This window comes from Gadus morhua, chromosome 16, assembly GCF_902167405.1.
Source record: "Gadus morhua chromosome 16, gadMor3.0, whole genome shotgun sequence".
Lineage (NCBI taxonomy): Eukaryota > Metazoa > Chordata > Actinopteri > Gadiformes > Gadidae > Gadus > Gadus morhua.
Window position 1 is genome coordinate 8,567,348 of NC_044063.1, and position 18,963 is coordinate 8,586,310.

The following is an 18,963-nucleotide window of genomic DNA, read 5'->3' on the forward strand; positions in this document are numbered from 1 at the left end:
GGAGTTAAACTCGAAGAAGTAGTTTCATAGCAAGATGTATCTGTGCAATTTCCATCTGTGCAATATCCATCAACATCCACCAGAAAGTAAACCTCCAACATCCACCTAAAGTAAACGTAACACTCGTCAGAGATAATCCTGAAATGCATCAAAAGACGTTTGCGTGTCTGCAACAACGACCTAGTCATACCATGCCAGTGACGCCATCAACGCTCTAATACTAAAAGACGCAATTTATTTTATTTCTAAAAAAAAGCTATATATTGATTTTTTTTTTTGGTCCTTTTCTTTAATAATGGTCATAACTAACACATTATCGATGTTAATCATTTCAGATCAGTTCATCTTTAATCCTCAGTATTTCTCTCTCAGGCTCCAAAGGACAAAACGTATCAGGATGATGGAAGGGCAGCTCAGTGTTAACAGCCTTAAATACTGTTCTAATGAGTTGATATGCATATTGGGATGGATGTGGCAGAGTGTATTATTACAATTAATTAGTAACATCAAAATAAACAAACTGAAAAGTACAAATGTAGAAGGTTAATAGGGAGCAGGGAAGTGAGAAAAGCAGAGTTAGAGAAACAGAACGAGTGAAATACCCGGGGGGGATGGTAATGAGGAGAATGTAGAATATTACAGGGCAAAGAGAGAGAGCGAAAGCGAGAGCGAGAGCGAGAGAGAAAGAGAGAGAAAGAGAGAGAGAGAGACAGAGCGATACAGGAGTAAGGTAGAGAGACAGCCAGGTAGAGCGCGAAGGGAGAGGGAGAATATCGATACAAAGATAGGGATACAGGTCTTTAAACTCATTCAGCTGGAACTATTTAGTCTCTCTGTCCAATAGGAGGTTGCTATTCAGAATCACAGGATTGAATCGCTCCCCCACACACACACTTACACCTATACTGCCCCACACACTCTTTCATTTCCTCCCACCTGTACATTAGAGCATGTTTCTCTGATCTTTAATTAGCACAGACATATGCTGATTACACACCCCATGCTAACAGCCATTCCCCTCCTCCCTCCTCCTTAGCCATCCCAGCATCGACATCGACTCTACAGTCGTTCTTTATGTACCTGGACGTCAGTGGCAGGAATGGTACGTTTCAGGAGTTTAATAAGACAAGCTGGGTGGTTTGTATACTCTGCGTTTAATGTCTTTATGCCGCGCGGCTGAACAAACCAATGTCAGCCCCAAAGCCTGAAACCCACAACATCTAAATGGGTTCTCGGTGGAGCGGGTAGGGTGACATGGATTATTTTAATGACTTCTCCGGCATTTCGTCACTCTAACAGCACCACCACCACCAGCACAACCACCACCAGCACAACTACTCACACCACCACCACCACCACCACCACCACCAGAACCAGAACCAACACCACCAATTTCAAAACCAGTGCCACCACCATTACTTTCAAAACCAGTGCCACCACCAGAATCACTAACACCACACCACTATCACCACCACCACCTCGATTTTAAACAACCGTGTCTCACTACCACCAGGAATAGCACCTCCAATACCAACACCATCACCAACCTCTCTGCCACACCAACTCCTCCTCCTCCTCCACTATAATTACCACTATGATCACCATCTCAACCCCAACACCACCTCCAGCACCATTACCATCATCATCATCCCCATCAATACCTCATCACCACGAAACCCATCTCTAACACCCTCCTGGCCATAACGACCATCAGCGCCTCCATCCCTCACTGTTATCCACCCAATAGCATCCCTACCGAAACCATCAACTCCATCAGCAATCAGCCCCATCACCAGCCAGACGGTCCCTCTTCTGCCCCCACCCACAATGTACAGACATGATCCAAATTCTATTTCTGCAGCTTCTCAGAGGTGATGATCACATTTCCGTTACAGCGCTACAGGGACGACTGCGCGTTTTGCGACGGAGTGCTATATGATCAGCAGAAGGAGGAAATAACTCTCTCACCCGCCCTAAACAATCCTGAGCGATGCCAATACATGGTGCTGCTTGGATGACGGCGGGGTGTCACAACAGATAATTGTCAATTATTGTCTGTGTATGCATTTTATTTTTATCTCTATTTTTGTTTGGTTAGGTCCTTGAGATAAGATTTTACGTTTCATGAGAGACATGGCCAAGACTGATAAGCTTACAACATAGATAAACAACACAGTATAGAATAGCACTGATATGAGATGAAATGACGGATGGATGTGATGTTTAATATAGTTGTAAGGAATGTCAACGGACATCTGAACAGAGTGAGATAGTTCCTCAACCCAACAGTAGAAAGACGCAAACCCTCATCTCATCTGTGCTACTCGGAGGAGCGCCAGTGTTTCGGCCCTTAGGACGTGACCCTCAACCCCTTTCCACATCGGGGGTTCACCTCGTACATGGACACGGTTGGTTTTCCAGGTAAACGGGGATCCCTGCAGTTGGCCCCTGTTGGAGCCAAGTGAAGCTACGAGCACCTCAGGCTGCAGACCCAGGGTCCCGCTCTGCCCTGGTGGTGGGGATGGGAGGATGGTGGAGCCCTTGAGTCCTCCGCTCATCTGATGGGGAGCCAGAGGACACGTTCAATTCACAGCCCGGGTTTATTTTTGTACCGGAGTGTTTCTGGAAAGCTGTTTCTGAAAAGCGTCTCCGGAGAGCTGTTTATCTCAGACGGGGCTGTGTTTGATTTGTGTGTTACCTTATTATTCAAAAACTTTGTGATGATCGACCCTCTGGTCCATCTCAAAGCTATGATATACTCTTATGGCAGGTCTCCACATGAGAGGGACCAATCAATAGTTACACTGTTTTTGTAAAACCCAATTATAGGAACAGAAGGACATTTTACTTCGAAATCAATCTAATTTCCCCTTTGTTGTCACTCAGGTCGAGGGGGACAGAAAATCAGTTCGAAACAACATTTTCACAGTCAGACCTTTGGACCCCATAGTTCGGCAAGGACACTTTAACAATAGTGAGAACAGAAGCCCAAAATAGCCCCTTAACTGTTACATGGGTTGGGATTAATTGAAGGAACCCAAGCAGGAACTGAGCCGGAGGACAGTGTTCCAATGTAACACAATCCCCAGTGCTTATGGTCACTATTAGACTCCGCCATGGGGCCGCCTGGGGTTTGAGTGACGATGCAGCCCTTCCTGCGCCATGGCAACAGGCTAGTGCGTCCCCATCTGCATGAGCACATAACACCCCTGGGACCAGCGTCCACGCCGACACACATCACACCGCTGTCACTTCTCCACACACGCACACACACACACTCACTCACACACACACAAGAACACGCACAGACACATGCACACAAACACACACACACACACGCATCCACACACACAGGGGATTTCGGTTAACAAGTGTTGCTTGTGGTTTGTGCTTGCATGAAACAGATCTCTGCAATCTTCACGCTGATTGAGTTGTATAGACCGGCTGCAGGCGGTCTCTGTTAGTTCCAGCGAGTAGGTCATTTATTAAAGAAATACCTCCAAGTATGCATTAATAATGTGTTTTAAAGATTTACATTCAATGCATATGTGTTCATGCGGTCATTTATTGATTTAAATTCCTTTCAAACTGTGCTATGGGGTGGAACGTTCCTGTAGCCTCCTCCATCTTGTCTGGTGGGGCTGGGCGGGGGCAGAGGGAGGACACGCCCCCTTTGGCCCATGGGCTAGGTGGGGCCATGAGTTTGGGGGGGGAATTTTCTTTTATGAATTATAAATGCACTCCACACTGTGTGTGTTTATGTGTACGTTTCTCAGTTTGTTTGTAAGTGTGGTGGTTGTCATCAGTGAGTGTGTGTGTGTGTGTGTGTGTGTGTGTGTGTGTGTGTGTGTGCGTGTGTGTGTGATAGACAGAGTGTGTATGTTGAGGTCTCACATGTTCAAATCATCCTCCGCTCTCACCAAGGGAGACATACTGTAGTACACATGCATATACACGCACGCACGCACACACACACACACACACACACACACACACACACACACACACACACACAGGCCATTACAAACCAGTGGTTGGGAATGCTTCAGCTCATCTTTAATTCATGTCAATTATATGCACACACACACACACACACACACACACACACACACACACACACACACACACACACACACACACACACACACACACACACACACACACACACACACACACACACACACACACACACACACACACAAAGTTTGCATAAATTGGGTATTGCCTCCAGACTGCCATTACACGTAACAAGAAAAGCAAAAGGAAAATCTATCCATCCATCATCCACTTCCAGGGGATTCCCGCCTGGTCACATGACAGCAGGATTCAGACATAGGGTGCCCTCTGATGGTACAAAAGAGCTATAAGTACTTGAAATGCAATCACCAAAAACACACAAACTGCATTTCTGTGACCTTTCTGTTGGGTTGTTTTTTGGTGAAGCCTCCCCCAGTGTCCCAGACGCCTTTCGGACCTACTTGAGTGAACGTAGATGATAGAGTGGCCTACGGCAGAAGCTAAACAAAGAAAAACAAATCACTATTGACCGGAAATAAGTTCAAAAGGTCAAAACTTATCTTGGTTCGTTATAATCAAAGTAATGGACCAGCAACCACTAGGGAGAGATAAAAAGGAAGCCATCACCGGGACACAACATCATAATACACACTTACCACCCGAACAGCAGTCTCTGGTGGTTCGGGTCTCGTCAAGCTGTGTTAAAAGATGCTGTAGGTAAGATGAAACACCTTTACACAGAGTGTCATTAGTTAGAAACCCCTAGCCATCCACCTGCCATTAGTGAGCGAAATGGCTCTGTGAGAATATCTCGTCTCGTCGACTGTGTCTGTCCCTGTATGAGACAATAAGCAGTATAGGCCACTGTTTTACCGCCTTAACCTGGGTCCAAAATAGAAAAACAATACTGAAACAAACTCATCCCAGTTAACCAACTGGACATCGCCCCGAGCAGACAAACCCTACTGGGAGAGTCGTATTGGGAATCTGTCTGCTGGCGTCGCGAAGCCAATTTGCCAAAACTGAATGAGCAATCAGCGTCGTCATCCTGAAGGTCTGATACGGACCGACAGCACGATGGAAGAGGATCTTTATTGGCCTCCCGCGGGACTCTGTGTTCTGCCTCGGTTTCCTGTTTATCGGGTAATTTGTTTACAGAGGGACGGCGATTAGCGCGGCTGTTGCTGTGGCGACCGCCCCTCGCCGGGTCCGACAAAATCAAACAGCCTCATTTCACATTAGGCTCAATATTTATTAGCGCTGCTGTAGCAGAGAGGCACGGCAGAGCAGGGGGCACAACGTGAGATTGTATCCTCATTTCCAAAAGAACAATAATGAATTGCATTGGCTTCAGAATGGCATTGTGTTAGTAGGCTTGTACAGGAAATCACGAGACATTTAAGACGGATAATCTTTCGTTTTAATGGACCAGAAATAACCGTTAATGGTGAGGGCCGGGCATGGTATAAAAATGAACATATGTTCCAATATGTCAGACATTAAAATGCCCTATGAGCTTATTATATTACATTCAAACAATCTGTCATAATGTGCCTGGCGTGACAAGTGGTTTAATATGTCAGAGGCAGAATGAGTCAGCAACTGAAAGGAAACAACTGCCTAACGAGGATCATGCATCTGTCAAACCCTTCAAAACCATGATCTTCGATGCTTAGACATCCGTAACCAAAGCGACAGCAGGCTGATGTCCAGCCACGAAATTTCTTCATGGATTGACAGAGTAGACAAATTGTTCTGGAATCGCTTAAAAAAAAAATCGATGTTCTCTTTCTATATTAACAGAAGATTCAGATGAAGTGATAAGATGAGACCAGAAGCATAATATGCAAAATAACAGAACTGGGACTTTTAACTATACTTGCTCTATGTGTGTATAAACGATGTATCATCCCGCTTAACTGGTGTTCTTAATAACCGTTAATTAGCCTACATCAACTATCGCAAACTGTAAACTCATCAGATCACAGACTCGTCTGGGATCTGATGAGTTTACAGTTTGCAATAGTTGATGTAGGCTAATTAACGGTTATTAAGAACTATTGTTACTACTATACTATACTAACTATGTTATTAACTTACTTCACTGGTTGCCCAATAAATGTAAACAGATAAATGTATATGATACAAAGCAGCTGGCCTGCCCTAATGCGCAGACCTACCAAGTATCAAGCCTGTGTCTAGGAAAATGTTTATGTGTTTCTTGGCAACAGTCCAGTCCCAGTCCAGTTAGTGAACTATGTGTGTTGGCGGAGCCAAATCAATTAATAAATAAACAGATCATAAACTGTTGTCGCTTATTACTGTTAACCATAAATGCTGTTTGGAGAACTGCTGTGTCAAAGCAATATATCACACTCGAGGTCTCTGCTGTTGAACTCATTCAGTATTCAGTATAACTGCTCTCCCTCTCGTGCGATGTTGCCTAACAACTATACAAATCTTCTGTTTTGAATAGCCATAAGTGTATGAGAATGTTTAACCTAGCGGCCATCTTGGTTCTAAACGCAAGCTGGGTTGAGTTAGCTGTGGTTAGTGGTTAGAGCCCGGCTAACTGCTGGATGAATAAGGGCCATGGTGTGAGCCCGGTCTGGTTGGATTCCGACCAAGTCATTCTGCTGACAGTGCACCCTCTCACAGAGTGAATGTGCTGCTGTTCTTAATTGCTAAATGCCCTTTGGCGAAAGGAGTCAAAGGATATACACACTCAACAAGATTCATCGCACAAACTCACGTTAGAGGCTGTTTAAAATACTGCTCCCATTTTCTCCTTTATTCCCCGTTAATATTTCCAAATTGCTATGGCCTGGAAGGTGCAACCAGAGGGATCTCCACGGACCAGTAGGCAGAAGAATGTTTCGGAGACCGTGGCCAGCAGAGGTAGGGATGCAGAACACCTCTTTCCACTCTGTTCCATTTTACAAATAATCACAGCTAAGGTGCTTAACTCATGTATCAATCAGCCCCCAGAAAGTTATGGATTTTCATATCAAGCAGTAAGAAATAACCATTTTGCAGGACACGCCATTTTTCTCACCTCTTTTTACCTACAAGTAGAGAAATGAAGAGAAAGGATTTCCCGACTATTTTGGCAGAACCTTTTCATAACTGGTTAGGTAGGACCCTAGAGACATCCTGAAGTATACCTCTCTAAAATTATACATCACTGGAGTAGACTTTGTAACAAAAAAAGGAAACATGATCATTGATCTACATCATTGAAATGTTTATTCAAAAAGTATAATTAGCATTTGGTACGAATATTTATCAAAACAACAACTGACCATACATCATTCATGGTGAGGAAACCAGCGAGGAGAGTTGGGCTACAATGAGGAAGGATGATGAAATGACTGGATGATCAGGAATGGGGCCATGTGATTGGTTGCTGGAGTGGAACTGGAAAGACAGTGTTGGAGTTCTGGAGGTGGGGCTGGTAAACTGGATTCATGATTTGCTGTTGGGTGAGAGACAGGCAGATCTATAGAAGGACAGACGGACCGCACAGAAACTATTGAGCACACATCACATGATCTCATTAAACACAGCTCTATTTTCTTCAGCAAGAAGACCCCTACTTATCTGACGTGATGTGTAGCAGATCTCTTTGTGATAGTGCCTAGTTGGAGACAGCAGTCTCAGACACACACACGCCAAGGCGCACACAGACAAACAATACAACTACGATTTTTGTAGACAGATGAGACCAGGGCAGAGGCCGGTGTGTTTGTGGTTAATGGTGCTTCAACAGGGAACACTCTTCCAAATTAATTCAGCGATATGTGAAAAGGCTTGCTTTGTATGCAGTCCTCTAGTGAAGTTGAACATTGTCATTTTATGGCCCACCTCATCCTCAACCACCCATATAACCTAACTAATTTTTAGCAGTTAGGTATTTGTGTCTGGCTCTAGAGATACTTGTTGGGATAAACCCAGATACACACCAAAAAATCAGCGTGAGTAGACTAACTTTTCATCAAAATATCATGACAACAGGTCTCGATAGAGCAGAATCCCTGTGTGTGTGTGTGTGTGTGTGTGTGTGTGTGTGTGTGTGTGTGTGTGTGTGTGTGTGTGTGTGTGTGTGTGTGCGTGTGCGTGTGTGTGTGTGTGTTTGTTGTAAGAAAGTAAGAAAGTAAGAAACAGACACAGAAGTAAAAACCAAGAAGGAAAGGATGGAAGTGTGTGAATGAATTAAGAGTCAGATATGCAGTAGATAGAGATAGCAGCCTAATGGATGATGAGTGTGAATGAATGTGTCAGATAAGAAGTACAATGAGATAATCAAGCAATCATCATCAGTGTGTTTTGGCTTCTCACTTGGGCTGTAGTTGACATAATTTTACAATATATAGCCGATAACAGGCTTATGACCCAAAGGGTGAATAAGTTGGATTGGCTTTCCCACACGGGACTTTAGGCTGAATCTCTGCAGCCAGCCAATAGAGGGACTCACTGAGACCTCTGTATTGAGATCCGTTTTTGGTTAACTTTAGATGCACCGGGTGAAGGAAAGGTAATTGGTTGGATCCCGACCCACACTTTTAGCAACAAATGTCCTCTCTCATGTTTCCTCTTTCATTTCCTCTCTCCGCCCTTCTCTTAAATGCATTTAATAAATTGATAATAAATGAATCAATAACTCATGTCAGCTTTCACTTGTCAGTTTTCACTCCGCCCACCAACCCGCCCACCTGTACCGTGAGTCTTACCTCTGGGCCGTCCTTACAGGTGTATGCAGGCAGACAGCTCCCCCAGGGTGAGGCTTCGGTCCTGATCACGGTCGCAGTACTGGGCGAACTTCTTGGCGCATCGCCGCGGTTTCAGCCGGCGCCGGAGGAACTGCCGCAGCGGCCGTGCCTCCCTCTCGCTCAGCGCCCCGCTGGCGTCCACGTCCAGGCGCTCAAAGTGCCACCGCAGCGCCCCCTCTGGCGCAGACGACTCAAGCACGGGGGAGCCGGAGGTGGAGTTGGTTTGGGTGGAGGGGGTGGTTTGGATGGAGGAGGCGGAGGAGGGGGTCACCGAGGATGAGGAGGAATAGGTCGATGCAGGGATGAAGGGTCTGGTTGATAAACGAGATTTAGATTAAATCTTTTATGATAAGCATTAGACATTTGGTACTAAAAGGCTATTTTTTGTTTGCATAATTGTCATTGTTTAATGATGATGAAATATAAACACAAATTAAGTCCTGAAGAGTAAGGCAGGTTGTTTAACAAAGACTTATATTACTACGGGGTAATACTTACCTATTGCCACGAATGAAAACATACTTTCTTTAAAGTGTGCATAGGTGTGCATTATAATGTACAAATATGCTAAACTGAACCTGGACTTAATGGTGCTTGTGGACCACAGGCAGGGAAAGTGGGATAATCCATCACCTAAGGGCAGGTATTAGGAAAACAAATTTCTAAGTGGGAGAAACTGGCTGCCGTCCAGAGTCCAGATGAGGCCAGATGTGGCTCGGTAACCACCTTAAGACTCCTGGCTCATCAGCGGTGAGCACCGACTAATGAGGTCCAGGCAGCTCAATGAGACCCTGTGTTCACTGGGGCGGTGTAGAGCGCACTGGTCTTAGTGGTAAAGTCCAGACGAAGGTTGTGGGATGAGGGTCAACAGCATCTGATAAATTACCACATTCAAATATAAATTTAAGGAGGTATTTCTGAGAGGAAAGAGCCAATAAAGGAGGAAAGCTGGAAGAAATATTATTCAAATAGTTATATTATATCAAACATATTAAATCTTGAAGCATCAGGGGAGCAGTAGAAGCCAGAGGACAAAGAGTGAGAAAGAGTGAGAGGGCTGGTCTTCACTGTGCTTTTACATCTTCTCTCCTGAGGCTTGCTCTCTTTATATCGTAGGTCACCCGGCCAGGGATGAACCATCCAATGAGTGACAACCTTTCTACCTGTGGTGAATCCAGCTACATGCTAGGGGTCAGGCATCCTGCTCCAGGATTCTGACGGCTAGACTGCATTCCTCGAACCCAAAAGCCATTGACTGAGAGTCGAGCACCCTAACCGCGAGAGATTAACCCTAAACGCAAGGGTTTAAATAAGACTAATAGAATAGTGTCCTGGTGTTGTTTTGACAGTGGGAACCACACTTCAATGTTCTCTAGGATCAGTGGAGGATTAGAGAGTAACCCAGGCTCTTATTTTACACAATTATAAATTCTGAGTGTTGGCGGTGGAGGTCAATAGAAGGCTGTGAATAAAACATTACACGTCTCTCTGCTCTGCCGTGGATGGATTCCAAATGTAACGATGATGTGGTTTAGAGTAAGGCCGTCCACACAGAGAAACTGGGGCAGGGAGTTTCGTTGGGTGATTACTGCGCTTTTGCATCACGTATGTTCATTGCGTTCATTACGTTGTATACATGGATGCATTATGTGTACTGTAAGACGCTGTACCAATACTGTACTTGTGGATAGAAGGATAAACCAAATGGCCGATCAGCGGTTTTCTACCAGGTGGTTATATTAACAAATAGTTCATTTCTGCATAGCCACCCTCCCCCTTCTGGCCACCATTGTAGACTGTATTGTATTGTGTTGTATTGTATTGTATTATATTGTATTGTATTGTATTGTATTATAGTACTTAACTGTGTAGAAACTGCAGTAGCTGCTATCGTTGCTGTAACCGGAGGAATTGGTTAGCCTAGCGATTGTTGTACTTGCACTTGGTTCTATGAACATCCTTTCTGTACCGACAGCGATATATTGATGCACTTCTTATGACAAATGTACTTATTGTAAGTCGCTTTGGATAAAAGCGTCTGCTGAATGCCCTAAATGTAAATGTAAATGTGTTTCAGTTCTATGGCCACCTTGGTTAATTGATAGTGTAACAAACTTTGGAGGAGGCAGTTTCCCAGCATGCTCTGCTTCCTGCTGCAGGGCTCTGACCAGACTCTGCAGGAACTCCTTCTTACGGGCAACAGGGCACCCTGGGGAGACGGACGAGACGGAGGGAAACACAGATCAGACTTTAATCGCACAATTAGGTATGGTTTGGTATGGTCCTTGTGTGCCCTTCATAGACTGAAGCGTGATGCATTTAATATCTTTAAGGAAATTAAATAAATGTGATTGTTTAATCTCTGCTTCCCAAAGAGATTAGCAAGGAAATCACCTCATGAACTGAATGTCATCCATGTTCCCCATCTTTCTATTAGTACTAGTTAATCTGGAGTCATTTCAGAGACTAAATAAAGGGTTAGCATAGTACACAGATGGGCTGTGGACATTGGGGATTGAACCTTGAATCTTAGCGATAGGATTCCAATACGGCCGGCCATGTGATCTCCAGGGGCTGGACGTTGATCACTGTCTTTATGCGTCCCCTTTTCAACCTAGATTTATATTTGTATTTACCAAGAAGTGCTTTGTCTTTGAACTTCCTGTCTATCCTGGTCTCCTCTGTTGCCGTGCATTCTGGGAGCTGGTTTCTACCATGAGAATAAATAAATAATTAAGGAAAGAGAAAAATAATCAAGACTTGCATTTTTTTTTTGTATTAAAGGTAATCCATCAGAATTGGTGAATTGGATGAATTATTGATCACCTTGTTGAGGTCCCTGGTATTGGCCTGCCGGTGTCCAATCGGACGCACCAGCAGTAACCCGTGGCAACGTGACACTGTACTGGGTGGTAGCGCCCGTCTGCAGTGCATTCTGGGACGAAGCGGTCGTCCAGCCTGACGGACCGCACCTGGGCCGCGGCGAGCAGCGACCGGCGCTCACGCTCACACGTCTGAGGACTGTCTGGACACGCACACACACGCGCACACACAGACTCACACACACACACACACACACAAACACACACAAACACACACACACGAGGTAAACACAAACACAGTGAAAGTCACACGTATACATATTGTGGCAACCCGGCCCGGGGCGATTAGGGACATGCAGAGCACCTGAGGAACAGGTGGAGAAGCAGGGCTTCAATAGCCCGCTTCTCCCCTCATTCGGGGCTCTCCGAGCCCTGGAGCCCCTGCACGGAGAGACCGGTCGTCGTAGGTGACGGGATTCCACCCACGGGGGAAAGGACCGTCGATTCCTCCCAGGTTTTTTCATTGTTGTGTTATTTTCAGTATGAGACTTGTTTGATTTTGGATTAAACATGCCTTTTTGGCTTTTGCCCAGCAAAGTTGTGTCCTGTTTGGGAGGAGGTGGTTTGCTCACCGTGCCGGGTTACCACAACACACACACACACACACACACACACACACACACACACACACACACACACAAACACAGTGAAAGACACATATTGACACACCCATCAGTTAACACACACACACACATACACACACACACACACACAGACACACACACACACACACACACACACACACACACACACACACACACACACACACACACACACACACACACACACACACACACACACACACACACACACACAGAACAGGAAACACAAACACAGTGAAAGACACATATTCACACACCCTTCAGTTAACACACACACACACACACACACACACACCAGGTAAACACAAACACAGTGAAAGACACACATGTATACATATACACACACCCTTCAGTTAACACACACACAACCACCGACACAAACACACGTTTTTATCAAAGTGAATGAGTATGTGTATGCGCGCAAGCACGTGTTTGAGTGTGCGCGCATGCACGCGTGCATCATGTGTGCGTCTCTGCAGACATGCTTGTGTTTGCACAGATGTGTTCCGTCCTACCAGAAGGCTGCCTGGCAGAGCGGTTCCCTTTGGGGTCGGAGTTCAACTGGATGGTCACCCAGAGGGGAGGGGCCGTGGGCTCTGGGGAAAAGACAGGTTGCACCACTCTATGAATTATAGATGACGTTCTAAATCTGTCTCGCCGGGTACACACGGTGCAGGGAGAGGAATGAGGGGACCACGGAGGAGTGCCATACTGTATACTGATGATAATGTTGCACTTTATACCTGTAATATTATCACTGGTGTAGGTGAGTGAGGTCCCCCCTTCACAGTTAGCGTCTTTGAGTGTCTAGAAAAGCGCTATATAAATTCAATGAATTATTATTATTATTATTATTATTACTACCTGCACCCGGCCTGCCTGGCTTCCCAGTCGGTCCACTGGTCTCTGTGAGAAAATGCAAAGAAAACACATCATAGAATCTGGGCCCGGTCAGTCCTGGCACGGCCCTGTGTCTGGTGGTATGATTGAAGTGACTCGTCATCTGTTTTAATGGGAGTAGTGGGCACTGGCCCACATAAGAGCTACGCCTAAGAGATGGACTGCCCAGCTGGTCAGTCCAATCCGGTCCTCACCTCTGTCTGAGGACCCTGCGCCAGTCCTCTCCTCCGTTTCAGGCATGAGATCTGCGGCATCCCATAATTAGAGAAAATACACATTAATACCTGTAGGCCTATATCAAAAAAATGAACAATAAAAACCCCAAATGTTTACCTATTTAAAATGTTCCGTTTATTGAATGATTTGTCACAATCAGTCACATGAGGCTGAGATAAATCAAATCAATCAGTGCAGAGAAGCTTTAGGAACCAGAACAGAACAAACAGCAGCAGTCTTCTTGAGCATAAACAACAATAAAAGCAGATGAGGGGACCCAGGAGGACCCACCGGTGCAGTTGGGGGTCTGGAGCAGCACAGAGGTGCCCCCGATGGGTCTGCCGTCGCGCGTGGAGCACCAGCAGTAGCCGGTCTGGTTGTGGCACTGGACCGGCAGGAAGTGGCCTTCTGTGCCGCACTCTGGCACAAAGATGGCCGCCGAGGGGCTAGTATGGCCGCCCCCGCTGCTGTGGACGCTGGCCTCCAGGGCCTGAACACGGGCCAGCTGACACTTGGTCTGACTGGGGTCTGGGACCAGAGAGAGAGGGAGAAGGGTCAGTGTGAGCTGGTTTGGGCTTAATCTCCAAACCGACTCATCAGTAAGATTCGTTTTTATATTTTGCCATTAAGCCAATAGACAATTTGCTGATTTTTAACCATCTTTTCCCATCAACCAAACTATTTGAATCTAATCTTTGCATATATCTGTGTATCAGATATAGAAATCCTAATAAATTGGAGCGATGAGACCCCCTTGTGGTGTGTGGTGATATTGTGAACGTTAGAGGTTAAATCCACGGAACAGAGCAGCGGGGATGGTACCGGTGCAGTGGGACCGGGGCGCCGGCCGGAGCTGCGTGTTGAAGCACTGCGCGCGCTGGAAGGAACACTGAGACTTGTAGAGGCGGCCGTTGGTGCCGCACACGGCACGGTGGCGCCCCCTCTGGCAGTCTAGGAGACAGCCGCCCGTCCACATGTTCTCTGTGATGAGGAAGGGCTGTGGAAGAGTGACACGCATGACCGGTCACACGCGAGATCAACATAATGTGGAAACGTGTAGCACTGGGAGCCACGTGGCGGCCAAAAGGAGATAGCTGGAGACACACCAGATCCGCTGTCTCATAAGCTATAGCATAGACAGAGATATGAATGAGTGGAGATAGCACCAAGGGATGGAGCTTATAGAGAGAGAGAGAGAGAGAGAGAGAGAGAGAGAGAGAGAGAGAGAGAGAGAGAGAGAGAGAGAGAGAGAGAGAGAGAGAGAGAGAGAGAGAGAGAGAGAGAGAGAGAGAGAGATCATAATGAGAGGAGAGGAACACTCGTCTTAAGATATCTAAAAATAAATGAACCATTTCCTAACCAGATTCCTTACTGTCAGTCAATGAAATACGTGTTTGTGTGTGTGTGTGTGTGTGTGTGTGTGTGTGTGTGTGTGTGTGTGTGTGTGTGTGTGTGTGTGTGTGTGTGTGTGTGTGTGTGTGTGTGTGTTGGCACTTATGGAATTATTTCTGGGGAAACTAAAACGATGCCAACTTCAGTGTAAACAATCTGTTCTAATTGAGACACTTGGTCAACAAAATACCCAGGACGTCTGTGTGTCTGTGACAGCCAGCCTGTCTATCTGTATGCCAGCCTGCTTGTCTGTCTGCTTGTCTACCGGCCTGTCTATCTGTGCCAGCAGGCCGACAGTCGATCTACCACTCATTGCAGAGCCACTGAGAGGAAGCGGAACTATTTGGCTCGACCACTAAGGCGACTCCCTCCTCAACGCGGGGGCGGGCCCTGCTTTCCTTTGGATGGACTGACACTTTCCCTCAAGCTGTCACCAAAAGAAACCCCTCGCCATTCATACTGAAGTGCTACTTCCATTACAACACGTCCTTCAGGAAAAACAGACGGTTTCCCATGGTTCTCCCTGTCTGTCCAGCCTCACAGCGGCCGAAGAGACAGGGGACCTACAGGGGCTCAGAAAGGCCGGGCCCCGGCAGCCTCGTACACTCGACCCATGGACTTTATCGTTTGTCTTCTATCACAAAGCGGAACTTGTGGTGGTGGTGACGGAGAGAAGAGTCAGAGACAGAGAGACAGAGGTAGGAGTGACAGATGGACCAGAGTGGAGGGACAGGGCGGAGGAGGAGGAAGAAGGAGGGATTGAAGGAAGGGAGAAAGGGAGCAGCGATACATTTGAGTTGATTTGAAATGAAAGGAAAAGGAAAGAGGAGGAGATAGAGATGATGAAAGGAATGGTGTTCTCTTGGACAGCTGTGGAGGATGTTTTCTACATCATCGGAAAAATATCTGATAGGGACACGCTCACTCCTCTTTGTATTACTGAATGCTCACTTTGCTAGTCTGGATAAAAGATTAAATTGTTTTATCATCACTGCGATGTGACTTTCTTACCCTCATCTTGAACTCTGTATTTCACTGTAGAGAGTGGCCATGTTACTGCCCATTCAATAATAAAACACAGAGTGAAAGACGTCCATATCCACCTGAACACCCCACCTCTTCCCAATGCAGTACAGAAACTTCAATCCCTAAACATCATTCCCGTTCAATCCAGAAACATTTCCAAACAATATGCATCACAATTCAAACTCCACAAGTTAAATTTGTGTTGTCCTATTTGTCCAAGTATTGCGTCATAAGTTGTGTCCTGCTGTTCTGTTAAGTGTTGCTTGTTGCTACACTGAGCTGTAAGACGTTCCCCCGACCGTAGCTGTGTGGTCATTAAGGAGGGAGAGAGGGAGAGAGGGAGGGAGGGAGAGCGGTGAGAGGGTTAGAATGACTACCAGATGCTCTGCAAGCTAAACCATATCTCACTTTCACCTCCTGCACACCTCTCTAAAAGACACACTCAATCTGTCACACGCCACACACATGTGCATCCACACCACGTAGAAAACGGGTTAATCTACGCACGTGCACGTTCACTCTCTAACATGCGCACACACACAGACACAGACAGAGGTCTACAATGCTGCTACATGCTTCATCAATAGCTCTTTGTCTGCAACACTACGATCGTGCTACCCACGCACACATAGACACACACACGCGCTGAGCTCAGTTGCACGTGATCAAATTTGTTATGGTGTGTACAACAGTGTTGACATTATTTAGCAGTGAATGGGGGCCCTGTGCACGGCAGTAATCTGGCTGTACTGAGTGGGCTGGGGTGGGGGTGGGGGGGGAGCCAGACATCCCAGAATGGACCCATTCCACTGACCTGGGGAGAGAATTGAACAGGAGAGGTTGGGAGAAAGATCGTGGCATGAATTAGAAAGACAGTTTGATCCAAAAGGGGGACATATTAAATTAATTAAACTATAGCCCACCTACCATGCATTGTATAAGGGTCATCTGGGAAACTACAGGGTTTAGGGATAATTAAGGTAATTCCCCCTAAATTGAGTGGCGAGACGGCCTTTAATCCTGACTTTAATGGGGCTAAATCCTTGAATGGCTAATTTGAAATGTGATGGAATCAGGAAGTATGGCTGCAGGACTATACTGATTATATGAATAACCACTCCCGTCCATAATATTGTACTCATCGACATTTCCTCTTCAAGATCTTTTAACCAAAACCAAAGTCTCAAACTTTTGCGAGAAAAGTTTCTAGGACCATTTCTGTTGCACAACAACACCCACCGGGATTTTGAGTGTTGTGTTTTATGTAGATATTTAGCAGACGCGTTCATCCACGGCTTCTTCAAGCTAGACGCAGGTAAGGGTCAAGACATCTTGCTCAGGATGCCTACAGGTCAGACTGTGGACGTACAGGGATCCAACCTTATAGATTGGAGTCAAATACTGTTATATTGGATATAAAGTTGAATGCGATGCTGACATTATGATTGGGTGTGACTGCGCGTGTGTGGCTGCAAAGTACCTGCAGACTACATTTCCTGCATCAGTTAGTATCCCAGCTACCACAATATACTCAGTGTTGCGAGGTGCCAACAATTCTGGGCGAACCTCCGTGTGTGTGTGTGTGTGTGTGTGTGTGTGTGTGTGTGTGTGTGTGTGTGTGTGTGTGTGTGTGTGTGTGTGTGTAATATAGAAATATGGCCTTTCCTGAGTGAGAACAGCTCGGAGCTGTCTCGATGCTTGTATATAAACAACCTAGATCTGAATATTAAGTCTACACTTGAAGAGAAATATAACCAAGACCTCTCATGTTATGTGTTGACAAGTTTATCCTCTAGCCTACGACACGCTCGCTGATACTGACTGGAACTCGGACGATGCCGCGGTCAATCGGTCCTTTGTAAAAGCTGTTTCACTATTTATGCAATGGAATCACCCCCCTCCTCTGCTCCCGGATTTGTAAACACGCGTGGGTAATTTGTCATGGTCTTCATTTTGCCGGCTAAAATATGAGCATAGATTAAGTCTGAAAGTAAACACGCATGTCAAACAGGTGTAGTCTCGCGGGATTGCGGTGTGTGCTCTACAAGCGATGCCTTCACACACAATTCAGCATCGGCAATCGTTGGTGAGTGGAGAAAGACGCAAAAATAAACCACCCCCCCAAGATACACACACTGCCCCCCGTCTCCCCCTTGGGCAGAAGGATCAATATTTGCATGGCGGTGGTGTGTTTAGCTGTGGTCAGCTGGAGACTTGCTATATAGAATCCCGAGTGGGAGACCCTCTCCTGGGAGCCACGATCCATGAAGATAAGTCATTTTTTATATGCTACTAAGAAAACAAGCGCTGTTGATCCAAAGTCTACATTACACCAAAACAAATTGGGTGCTTGTATTTAGCATTCAAAAGAAAAGGTAAAATAATCATTCTTTTACCGTTTTACCCAAAACAAAATCAATATAACGCATGCGGGTGCTCGTAGTCGATTCATACCGCTGATCTGTTGGAGTGAACCGGTTCCGAGAGGAGGAGGAGCAGCAGGAGGCGGCAGGTAAAGGTGAGCGCGAGCATCATCCCTGCTGCAGCGGCACAGGCGCGAGGCGCCGCAACTTGAATCGTCGCGCGCTTCTTGGTGGTCGTCCCAAAGCCTTGTTGCTGCGCGAGCTCTGCGGGCAAAGCCAGCCTTGACGGGACGTCCTGGGTCCACACCCGAAGATATTCCGTGTAGCCTCCCTTATGGGTTGAAAGTGTTTCTCATTCTGTAAACTAACTGTTAAAGTTCAAACGCACGTGTTTAAAACGACTGCGTTGCGCGGCACGAATGTGTCCTAATAAGTAGAACCTTTTAAATCCGACGGATTCTGTGGTCCACATTGACCCATTATTAAAAAGCCCATTGGTCGACGCCCCCCAAACCCGTTCCCTCAGAGCTGCACCTTTCACACCCATAACGTCCAACCCTTTTCCACTCAATACGCGTAAAGCTCATAAAATGTTATGGTACAGACACGACGCCCAAATCCTTAGGCTGTATGGAAACAGTAGGCTACGACAGTTATGAGGTCTCCGTTGTCTGTGACGGTTATAAATTAAGGAGGGAATTCCTCTGTTACTCATTATTCTCATCATCCATTTCGAATTTTGAACTTTTATTTATTGCGAACAAATGTTGCCGAGAATGAGGATTAAATGCATCAT

At 46.1% G+C, this 18,963-nt stretch overlaps 1 protein-coding gene across 2 annotated transcripts; it reads right to left on the bottom strand.

The window, feature by feature from the left end:
* Window positions 1-7,244: 7,244 nt before the first annotated feature.
* Window positions 7,245-18,895, bottom strand: LOC115560761 (SPARC-related modular calcium-binding protein 1). Of its 2 annotated transcripts, none has more exons than XM_030380290.1 (11): window positions 18,259-18,895; window positions 14,209-14,383; window positions 13,678-13,914; window positions 13,365-13,415; window positions 13,135-13,176; window positions 12,786-12,866; window positions 11,613-11,811; window positions 11,423-11,496; window positions 10,902-10,995; window positions 8,748-9,097; window positions 7,245-7,492 (listed from the first exon to the last, which is right to left on the bottom strand). In XM_030380290.1, exons 1-10 carry the CDS (start codon window positions 18,337-18,339, stop codon window positions 8,761-8,763), a joined length of 1,371 nt encoding a protein of 456 aa, XP_030236150.1. In that variant the 5' UTR covers window positions 18,340-18,895; the 3' UTR covers window positions 7,245-7,492; window positions 8,748-8,760. The 2 variants fall into 2 exon arrangements, with proteins under 2 accessions (XP_030236150.1, XP_030236149.1); XM_030380289.1 differs by having other exon boundaries at window positions 7,245-7,516.
* Between the last annotated feature and the right edge of the window lie 68 nt (window positions 18,896-18,963).